The 10,417-nt window shown below is 52.3% G+C and overlaps 3 protein-coding genes across 4 annotated transcripts in view; 1 reads left to right on the top strand and 2 right to left on the bottom strand.

Moving 5' to 3' along the window:
- The window catches only part of Tmem234 (transmembrane protein 234), a 5,627-nt gene extending 2,172 nt beyond the window's left edge, over positions 1-3,455 (top strand). The window contains exons 3-5 of the mRNA XM_005353185.2: positions 123-189; positions 2,364-2,456; positions 2,653-3,455. Coding sequence (XP_005353242.1) covers positions 123-189; positions 2,364-2,456; positions 2,653-2,738 — 246 coding nt within the window. The 3' untranslated portion in view covers positions 2,739-3,455. The remainder of the gene's footprint in view (positions 1-122; positions 190-2,363; positions 2,457-2,652) is intronic.
- Positions 3,456-3,540: 85 nt separating this feature from the next.
- On the bottom strand, positions 3,541-8,422 carry Dcdc2b (doublecortin domain containing 2B). The gene is made up of 7 exons (XM_026782157.1): positions 8,281-8,422; positions 6,319-6,370; positions 5,543-5,674; positions 5,122-5,268; positions 4,974-5,013; positions 4,510-4,645; positions 3,541-3,795 (listed from the first exon to the last, which is right to left on the bottom strand). Exons 1-7 carry the CDS (start codon positions 8,363-8,365, stop codon positions 3,563-3,565), a joined length of 825 nt encoding a protein of 274 aa, XP_026637958.1. The 5' UTR covers positions 8,366-8,422; the 3' UTR covers positions 3,541-3,562.
- A 626-nt stretch (positions 8,423-9,048) lies between these two features.
- The window catches only part of Iqcc (IQ motif containing C), a 3,079-nt gene continuing 1,710 nt past the window's right edge, over positions 9,049-10,417 (bottom strand). The window contains exons 4-5 of one of the 2 annotated variants that reach the window (XM_013348336.2): positions 10,216-10,325; positions 9,049-10,124 (exon numbers count right to left, since the gene is read on the bottom strand). In XM_013348336.2, coding sequence (XP_013203790.1) covers positions 9,372-10,124; positions 10,216-10,325 — 863 coding nt within the window. In that variant the 3' untranslated portion in view covers positions 9,049-9,371. The remainder of the gene's footprint in view (positions 10,125-10,215; positions 10,326-10,417) is intronic. The other variant, XM_026782252.1, reaches the window with a different exon arrangement.

Below are 10,417 nucleotides of genomic sequence, written 5' to 3'. Positions count from 1 at the left end.
CAGGACACGAGGAACTGTGTTAAGGAGTTGCAGCGCTGGGAAGGCTGAGAACCGCTGTGCTAGCAGGTCAGATGAAGATGTTGCATGAGCAGGCAATGTTGACAGACTTTTCCTCTTTCCAGTATCTGATGCCCTTTCTCCTCAACCAGAGTGGCTCCCTTCTCTACTACCTGACCTTGGCATCAACAGGTGGGTCTCTGGCTTGGAAGTCCTCCGCGGTGGAGGCCATATTTTATGAAGGGAACCAGAAATACCTTGTGCCTATCTGTGAGGGAGAACATCTATTTCTAATCCCCCTCCGAGTCCCAGGGGCAGTGAGGTGGGTGTGAGTGTGGCAGGCACTAAGGCTGGCCTGGCCGTCTCGTGCAGCAGCAGGAGAGGGAAGGTTCATTTTGCTGTCATAAGTGCTGACTTGTTTTCTTTATTTTGGGAGGAGGGGACTTATTGTGTAGGGGATAGTTTTTCTTTTTGCTTGGTACTTTTATTTTTTCATTGCATTTATTTTCTCTCTGTGTGTGTGCACATGTGTGTGCGTGTGTGTGGGTCAAGGACAAGATTTGGGAAGAGGCTCTCTCCTTTTACCTTGTAGGTGCTCTGATGAGCTCAGATCCTCAGTCTCGATGGCAGGTGCCTTCACCACTGAGCATCCTCCTGGCCCTTGTTGGCTGTTTTTGAGACAGAGTCGCACTGTGTAACTCAGTCTAGTTCCAAAATCATGATCTTCATGCCTCTGTATCCCGAGTGCTAGGATTAGAGGTGTGTTCACCAGTCACCCGTGTAAGTGAGGCTCTGATGACTCTGATTCCACTGTGCACTGCTTGCTTAGCCTAAAATAAGCCCCTTATTTAAATCTTGGTTTTAGATAGTGGGCCTCATAGCATTGTGAAGAAGATTGATTCAGTGTGTCTAGCAGAGTGCCTGACATACAGTAGAGGCTCAATAAATATAAATTTTCTTTCTCCAAATGTTTCTTAACTGTTCCTAATACATCAGATTACATATTCATATCATGACCTTCGGAGACAAACATGCTTAACTTCATAAATTAATATTGGGGAATTTACCATGCTTGCCTTAATCCCAACAGAATGCTAGTGCAAAGGGATTTGAAATTGTATATTAATGGCTATAAGCTGGGCCAGGGATGTAGCTCATTTGGTAGAGAGCTTACCCAGCCTGCACAAAGCTCTGGGTCCATCCTCAGCACCAAATAAACCCTTCGTGGTGGTTAACCACCCTAATTCTAGTACTTAGGAGGTGGAGGCAGGAGGAGCAGAAATTTAGAGTCATCCTCAGAAAATCTTCCTTGTAACTCTTGCTGGCCTGGGTAGGATTCAGTATATAGACCAGGTTGTCCTTGAACCTGAAGCAGTCCGCTTTTCTCCTGTGTGCTAGGAGCACAGCTGTGCACACGCTGCGTGGCCTTGTTTCTAGTCGTGTGTGGCTTACAGGGGTGTGTGCTTGTGCTTGGGTGTGGAAGCTGAGTCGATGCTGGGTGTCTTTCAGAATCATCCTCCGATGTGGTGTTTGAGACAGGGTCTCTGTCTGGCGCCAGAGCTCACTGGTTGCTCATCCGGGCTGGCCAGCTGGCTCAGGGCCCCATCCATCTCTGCCCCTCCTGTCTCCCCCACTCCGGTTACAGACACAGTCCACCTGGCCCAGCTTTTCACAGCTGGAATGATCCAGACTCAGACCTCTGTGCTTTCATGGCAGGCACTGACTGACTGGGCATCTCCCCAACCACCCCCACCTTTAATAGAGTTGTGCTGTGTGGCCCAAGCTGGCCTCGAACTAGATATCCTCCTGCCTCAGCCTCCTGGTCACTGGGATCATGGTATGTTCCCAGTATCTGCCTCATGATGCTCAATTTTCTTTATTTTTGAGACAGAATCTTATTGTGTAGCCCAAACTGTCCTGAAACTCCCACGGTAGACCAGATTGGCCTTGAACTCACAGAGATCTGCCTGCTTCTGCCTAGAGCTCTCAGGTGTGCTGTTTAGTCACTAGTATCAGCTTTCTGCATTTTCTTTATGTGGGCTCTTAATGCTATGACATTTCCTCTTAGAACTGCTTTCACAGTGATGTTTTTGTTTTTCTTTCTTTGTTTTTGCCTGTGTTTTTTTTTTTAGGCAGCCTGTATCCCTGGTTGTCCTGGAACTCAGAGATCCTCCTGCCTCTGTCTCCTAAATACTGGGATTAAAGGTGTGCACCACCACCTGGCCCCCAGAGTGATTAAGTTTACTACCATGTCTGTGTTGTGCTACTTACTTTTGTAAAGGTGGTGATGGTGGTGATGATGATAGGACTTTGTCTCTAGAAAGGCATCTTTGCCTCTAGGGATTTTTCTTGTTCTCACTTCCCAGATCTGACTTTAGCTGTGCCCATCTGTAACTCTCTGGCCATGGTCTTCACGCTGATTGTTGGGAAGATCCTTGGAGAAGATGTTGGTGGAAAACGTAAGTCAGGCTGATGCCTGTAAGGATAGCTGCTTGGACCTTGACGTATGTGAGCATTTCCCCCGAGTCTGTCTCCCGTGGGTGGGAGAGGAGAGGCCTTCCCTGATCTTGCCCTGGGGTAGGAATTGGGACCAGGCCCCATCAGTCTTCCTTGGCCCAGCTCACCCCCAGCCCCTTGATGTTTTCTTTATCTCAGAGGCAGTGGCTGGCATGGTACTCGCCATCACGGGGGTCACGCTTTGCATCACAAGCTCGGTGACCAAGACCCAAGGCCAGCCCTGACCTTCAGTTCTGCTCTGCTCTGCTGTGTTCAGCAGACTCCAGCCACCAAGGTGCACCGGAGGATATACCAGCTTGGCTCGCTAAGCTTAGCCTCCTCATCTCTCGGATCACATCTACCTCAGGGTCCAGAATTCCACGACAGCCAAGGAAGGCTACATGGAGAAACCCTGTCTCAAAAAACCAAAAAGAAAAAAAAAAAAAAGAAAAGAAAAAAATATAAGAAAAAAGGAAAAAGGACCAAGGACCAGCCCTGGGATGGTTTTGTAATCTCTGGTGGGTTCAGCTATTGAGATTTAGCACTGGAGCCAGGAGTAATGGTATGTGCCTTTAATCCCATCACTCAGAAGGCAGCTACACAGAGAAGCCTTGCATGAGAGAGAAGGAGAAGAGATTTCACACTGGAGACTTTTACACACATATCCCCAGCAGCCCTGCCCAGCAGCCCCTGCCCAGCAGCCGTCTGTTACTGGCCTGCTGGCCTGCTCCAGTCCACATAGCCTTGGCTGTGTGGAAAGGGCCGGCTGCAGTCTCTGAACCGCAGCTCCACAGCCTCATCACTGGGCATTACTCAGGGAGAGTGGTTACATGGCAAATGGAAGAAAAATGAGCTCAACTTCCAGTTCCTCGAGTAAAGAGACAGCTGTGCCCGAGCAGCACCTCGCCGCTGCAAACACCTGGCCAGCAGCAGCTTTCAATAAATCTGTAGCAAACAAAGCTTAGCAAGTATTACTTTATTGTGACAAGCCTGCTCCTAAACCCATTCTGCGGTGCCTTTCTCTGTCAGGGAATCACACAAGGAAGTGGCCTCCACAGAATTTGCGGGCTTATGAATGGGGAGGGGCTGAGGAGGCCATACCTACTGCGAGCCCAGTGAGGCCCAGCTTCTCGGGAGCAGGCTGCTGAAAGCTGGGGTGGTTTGGAGTGCTTGTTCTCAGCTTCTGACTGGCATTCCTGGCACTTAAGATGGTGGCACAGGCATTGGCTGAACATGAGGCTGCCTCTCCCGGGCCAGGCAGATGTTGAGGGACAAGGCCTCTGCCCCTGTCTCTGCTGCCCTCTGGTGGACACGTGGAGACATACAGAGCCATACAGATGCCCAGCTTGCCTCCACTGCCAGAAGTCAGTCCCCAACCCAGGAACGGAGACTGGGAAGGAGAAAGCCTCAGTAGTTAGGAAACAGGAGGGCAGGCTTTCGGTCACCAGGAAGATGTGTCCTGGGAACCCAGACTTTAGCCAGACCTCTGCCATCTCAGGGTGAGGCTTCCCAATCTGATGGGCTCACCTGACCCACAGGCTCCCCTATGCAGGTGTTCTCGTCTTCATCCACTTCCTGAGCCCCGGCTGTCTCCTTCCTTGGGTAGGAAGCTCCATAAACTCCCTTAACTCCTAATAAGGAGTCAACATTGGTTGACGCCCAGGCTGAGAGGGTCCTCCGCCTTCACTGCCTTCACCTGCTACACCAGTTCCTTCCCCTGAGCCTGGTCCCATGTTCTCCAATGCCTCCTAGGAGGGCTGGGAAGTTGGAGGCTTGCCTTTAGCTCCCAGCTGTGATTCTACCTCCGGACCTCTTGACTTTAAGCAATGTCTTTTCTGTGTGGTTTTTACATATGTCCCTATGAAAGAATCAGTGACTTGGAGGTGGAAGACTGGCACTCAGCTTTGCTGAAGTCCCCTGCAGATACCTCCAGCATGTGGTGGACCTGACCTGAGCTGGCCTGCTTCCCAGAGTGTAAGCAGGAGGGAGTGATGTGAAGGGCCCGCCTCTCCTCACCTGATGGAAGTGAGAGGGGAGAGAGCCTGCTTCCTGGCCGAGTGGACTGCTGGAATCTGGCATAGAAAGCAGATGGCTCAGTTTGTCTTGGTTCCTCTGGAGAAGGCCGAGCCGCCTGAGCCTGGTGGCCCTGGGCCTATAGGAGGGACACAGAGTTAGAATCCATTTGTTGACTGTCCACCCAGGAATAGTGCGCTTGGTACCAGCATCCAAAGATGCCCAGGGAAAACAGGCTGCTTTCTACTCTAGTGCCACATGCTCACTGGTTCATCTGGGAGAATGGAGGCCTGGAATGGGGTGGTGAGTGGAGGTTCCATTGGGCCCTGCTATGCCAAGTAGCCAGTTCCAACAGCCAGCATTTGGCATGGCATGTGCCACTCTATAACTCCTAGCCCAAGGAGGGGGAATCACTACTTCATAGGAACCCTCAGCCAGTCATTCCCCTGCGTCCCACTCTTACCTACCCCCTGCCTGTGGGACTTCTGCTTCCGGCCTGGAGGATACCTGCAGTGAGAGACAGGTTTGTAGTGGACAGAGGAGCACACAGTAGCTCCCAGGCAGGGGGCACTTCCCCTGCTGTGACCTGTGACCCTCCACCTCAAACAAGCATACCAGCAGCCCTTGGACAGAGAGGGGCTGGGCACCAACAGCTCCATGTAGGGGAGGGCTTTGAACTCTTCTTCTCCGACAGCCACGTAGTGACGGCCACTCACCAGAGCTGTGCCTGCTGACAATGGAAGCCCCCTGAGGGTGCAGAGTCTGGGGGGAGAAGTGATGAGGGCTGCTGGGTACCAGGCTACTCTCCGCCAGCAGATGCTGAGGTAGGGACAGCTCCTGGGGGATCCTCTGACTTTGGTCCTCTGGGCAGTGTTAACCTAGGTTCTGGCCTGATTTGAAGGGCTGTGTTAGGGAGCCCGTCCCGAGGCACAAAAGAAAGCCCTGCTGGAGAGAACATGCCTTTCCATGCCCTTCCCAACTTAAGAGCAGCAGGGCTCTTGGGAGCCTGCCCCCCTCCCCCAGTCCCCATACTCACTGGTGCACAGCCCCATTCTGTAACCTGGCCTTCTCTGTCAGCAGCTTCAGTACCGTTTCCCAGTCCTGGACGGCAGTCTGGGACAGCTTCAGACTAAAGGGGGGACTTAGCAGGTCTCCATTCCTGAACACACTGAGACAAAGAACAGCCAGGTAAGGGGATGTGTCCCTGAGACGCCGCATGTGAAAGGGGCACAGGAACCAAGTGACCCAAGAAGCACTTTACATGTTCCAGTTTCAGTTTTCCCATGTGTAATGGGGCTCCTGGAAAAACGTACTGACACAGAAATCCATACCCCCAGCTCCAGGGCCGGCACTCACAGGATATAGCAGGGGGTGTCTGCTGGCAGCCACTGTCCAGAGGCCCCATCACATGGGGGGTGAGACATGAGAGGCTCCTGAAACCCAAGCCAGGGAAAGTCCAAAACTTCGCTTGGGACTGGATGGTTCTAAGAACATGGGGTGAGCAGGCAGGAAGCAAACTTGTGCAGGAGAGCGAGTGAGTAGGGACGAGTGCTCACACCTTTCCGAGAGGTGCACCTGTAGTCCCTGAGTCACATGACTCCTGCCCTTGCCCTGGGTTTCACAACTGACTCATTCTTTGGTGTGGCCTGGAGATTAGGTAAAAGGCAGGGACTGAGCAGGGGCTGGAGTGAGCACGGTGCGTCCCCTGGACTGGACACCTCCTGCTGTTTCCAGGACTCTTCCACCCACCAAACTGGAGCAGTCCTAGGGGGAGGGATGGGACGAGAAAGGCTGCAGTCTCCCCGGACTTACATGTTGTCGGCCGCTTTTCCCGCCTGGGTGTTTCCTTCCAGGAGGCGAAGAGCTGAAAGGACAAGTAGGCAGAGGCAGGTGGATCTCAATGAGTTCAGTACCAATCTGGTCTATAGAGTGATTCCAGGACAGCCAGGGCTAGGAGCCAATAAAGATCTAGCACTCCAAAGTGAGACAGAGACGGGAGGATGGAATCCCTCAAGTGGGCCAGTCTACTCTGTGGCTCAAGATGATTTCAACTTCTGAGCCTCCGACTACCACCTCCCATGTGGTTACTAGTCTGACTCCAAAATCTCTCATTTGATCTCCTGCCCCTCCCCCAATCATCTCTCCTTTCTTTCTCCTGCTGTAGCTAAGCATCTCAGACTCTCCCTTAGGCTAGGATGAGGCCATCTTTCAGTAGCTGCCCAGCACCCTAAGTGTCCCTCCTCACTGGAGCACTCTGCCTTTTCTGGGCCAGGAACATGTGGACATTTGAATTGCTGCAGGATCCCAGAGAACTGAGTCAGGCTATAAATCCATGTGGCTTTTAGGTGTTGAAGGCTGGGGGAAGCCATAAGTATCTTACTGTAGTCCAAAAATTCCCCACTCATGAGGTGACAGTCAAAGATGTGGCTTGTTCAGAATTCCACAGGAAGTGTCCAGACACCATGTTCCTTCCCTATAATAAACTTAAACTACCCCAGCTCAGTGTTCAGAGCAGGGTTAGGAGCTAGGCCTGCGTGGGAAGCTCAAGTCATTTGTGTGTGTGTGTGTGTGTGTGTGTGTGTGTGTGTGGTTTTTGAGACAAGGTTTCTGTGTAGTCCTGTCCTGGCTGTCCTAGAACTAGCACTGTAGACTAGACTGGCCTTGAATTCACAGAGATCCGCCTGCCTCTGCCTTGTGAGTGCTGGGGTTATTATCTACCACCTGACCCTCATCTTGCTGAAAGAGATGTCCCTACTCTAGCAGGAGTTTCAGACGCTTAAGCACAGCAGGGAGGAAGTGGACAGTTTTAGGGTTTGGTGGTGATGGCATGGATTTAATCAACAGCTCTCAGGAGTAGAGAGATGTCTCAGCAAGCAAAGGCATTTTGCTGCCAAAGTCCTTAGAGCCCACATGGAGGAAGGAAAGAACTGGCAAGTTGTTCCCTGACCTGCATGACAAACACGCAAGATTAAAAAGGCTGCAGAAAGCTGGGCAGTGGTGGCGCACACCTTTAATCCCAGCACTCAGGAGGCAAAGGCAGGTGGATCTCTATAAGTTTTTTTTTTGTTTGTTTGTTTTGTTTTGTTTTGTTTTTCGAGACAGGGTTTCTCTGTGGCTTTGGAGCCTGTCCTGGAACTAGCTCTGTAGACCAGGCTGGTCTCGAACTCACAGAGATCCGCCTGTCTCTGCCTCCAGAGTGCTGGGATTAACGGCGTGCGCCACCATCGCCCGGCTCAACAAAGAATTTATATGCAGGCAAAACCCTCGGACAGAAAATAAATCCTTGGCCAGGTGTGGCAACCAGGTCTTTAATCCCTGCACTTGGGATGCAGAGGCAGGCAGATCTCTTAGTTTGAGGACATCTTGATCTAGAAAGTGATTTCCAGCTGGGTGGCGAGAAACCCTGTCTTAAACAACAACAACAACCACAAAGAGTTCCAGGACAGCCAGGGCTACACAGAGAAACCATCTCAGAAGGCAGGCAGCAGTTGGGGGGAAAGTAATTCCTAAACAAAGTTCCACTTGAGAATTGTCCCCACGGGCTGGTCCTGGTTGTGGCGGGCACTAGCTTTAGTACAGAATGCAATCTGAGTCACAGCTCACTTATTAGTTGATCATGTAGATTCATGCCGGGTTCTCTCACCGCACTGCTCTTCCAGCACAGCCTGTCCCCAGGCTCCGGGAGAACCAGCCGGCTGACTTGGAGCTGAGTACTGGACACACTGCTGCTCCCATGGCCCTCCCCAGGCACTTGGTCAGCCCCAACCCACTCACTGGAGCTTGTGGAATCCTTCAAAGCCAGCAGCCACGTACTGTCCTCCATTCTGCAAGTCAGCCAGCTCAGTGACGGGGTGGCCATCGCAAAGTCTGTAGAGGGCACGAATAGCCAGTGGGGCCTGCACCACTGATGTCACCTCAGAGAGGAAAGCCTCCATGGTGGGGTAGCGGCGATGGGTCACCACCAGCTGGCGGCCTGGGAAAAAGGGGTCCCCGTTGCGATACACCAGTACTCTCTTGGCTGCCATAGTATATCCTCACTCACAGACACAGAGCAGTTGCCAAGCAACTAAGCCAGCTCTGGGAGCTATGCCAAAGGTGGAGTCATGCCTTCTTATCCAGGAAGGCTTCAGGCACCTTGGACAAGTGCATTCTCCTGAATGCAGGGTCTCAGATCTGCCCTTGATAGGCCTTACATGTGCAGGGTAGATAGGATCATATTTTTTCATTTGCTTGCAGAGCTGGGACCAAACCCTGGCCCTTCTATGCTAGGTGAACACTAGTACTGAGCTGTCTTGTGCAGCCCAGTCTGCTCACATTACAAAAGGAAGACCTGGGGCTCAGCGGGAGGAAGACGGAGATTCCCACACACATCCAGTCTTCTCCAGGGCTTGGGCTCCTTCAAATTAAGATCAAGCGTAATCAGTCTGGGGGCTGCTCCCCAAGGAGGATGCTAGCTGGCTTTGGGGATGCTGCGCTGTGTGAGTGGGAGATGACCCAGAATCAGTCCTGGTCAGATGCACGAGATAAAAGCAGACAAGCTCATAACCAAGAAAAACTTTTATTCTCCACAATCCTCCCTCCTTCCTTACCCCAAGGGAAGGTAAAATTTGGATAAAGTCACAGGCAGAGGCTAAAAGGGCATGCCCTTCTTTCCCCTACTGTGCCAGCACAATCCTGCAGCTTGGCCTGACAGCTACGAACGGCCAGGAGCAAGGGCAGAAGACAGAGGTGGAACCAGGTCCCTTAACGCCTTTTCATAGCATCCTCTTTGGGAACCTACTCTCCTGGATCCTCGGGTCTTGCCTGATGGTCCTGTTTTCGTGGACTGCTCGTCCACTGATCCTCTCTTGGGGAAGACAAGATCTTCATCTCCACAGCAGAGTCCTCTGGTTTTCCCATCCTTCCTCACTAAGCTCACTGGTAGTTCCATGGTTGGAACTCCTAGCACTGGGGTGCTGGCTCTTGGGTGGCTTAGTTCTTCTGAGATCCAGGCTACCATGTTCCAGCCCTGCCGATGTCCCATCCCAAATCATGTGGCCTTCTGAGGTGCTCAAATCATGTGGCCTAGCTCTTTGGCAGTCAGCCTCTCTGTAGCTCGGCTTTCCGGGGTATGTGTCCACAGTATTTGGATGTCCACAGAGGGGGGGCAGCTGTGTCATGGCCTTTGCAGAACAAGGACTCCAAGACTTGGGGTCCCCAAGGGTCTGATCCTCTAGGAGAGTCAACTGCTGTAGGCAGGTTTCATGAAAGGCCTGTCCTCCATGATCTGGCCCTTTGGTGGCCCTGTCCCCTCCGGCCTGGCTGTCTAATGCTGCAGGCAGCTGTGGTCCAGCCTTCCTGTAGCACAGTTCCCTGCCCTTAGCCCCCACTGTGTCTTTGCCTGTACTGGCTAGTCTGTACGGGGGTTTCTGAGGCTGCGATCTGCCCTTGCGGCAGGAGTCATCTGCAGAGTGTGGCTCTCTTACGGTCCTGTCCCTACACAACTGGTCCTTAAGGAGGCAGCTGGATTGCAGCCAGGTCTTCCCACAGGTCTGTACCCTGTGGTCCAGGCACACGTCAGGCTTGTCTCTGGTCTGGCTTGCTTCTGGGGATCTCAGTGTTTGCTTGAGAATGAGGTACTGTTCGGAAAGAACAGGAACAAGCTTGCTCAGGAATGGCAGAAGGCTCCTCCCCACCCTTGACCTGTTTAGAAAGGTTCTCAGTGCCTACCTCCTTCCGGCTGTTGATGGCCTGTTGCAGCCACAGCAGCTCCATGGCCAAATGGTTGCGCTGGTCCTGGAGCTCATGTTGTCTCTGGGACAGTCTCAGATCTGTGACTTCTTTGAAGAAAGGAGGAAAAGGAGAATGCCTTGAGGGGTAGACACTGGGAACTAGTCCAGTCCTAGATGCTGGCAGCCTCCATGTTCATCAG

Source organism: Microtus ochrogaster, chromosome 10, assembly GCF_000317375.1.
Source record: "Microtus ochrogaster isolate Prairie Vole_2 chromosome 10, MicOch1.0, whole genome shotgun sequence".
In the NCBI taxonomy this organism is placed as follows: Eukaryota; Metazoa; Chordata; class Mammalia; order Rodentia; family Cricetidae; genus Microtus; species Microtus ochrogaster.
The sequence above is the reverse complement of the archived record's forward strand: the minus strand, read 5'-3'. Positions and strand labels throughout refer to the sequence as shown.

Excerpts from the sequence above, each read along its gene's own strand:
- Dcdc2b (XM_026782157.1), bottom strand. The coding sequence starts at position 8,365 with ATGGCCACCCCGTCACTGAGCTGGCTGACTTGCAGAATGGAGGACAGT. Across the intron at positions 5,675-6,318 it reads GGAAAAGCGGCCGACAACAT|TGTGTTCAGGAATGGAGACC; the intron begins GTAAGTCCGGGG and ends TCTTTGTCTCAG. Across the intron at positions 5,014-5,121 it reads TCTCTGTCCAAGGGCTGCTG|GTATCCTCCAGGCCGGAAGC; the intron begins GTATGCTTGTTT and ends CTCTCACTGCAG.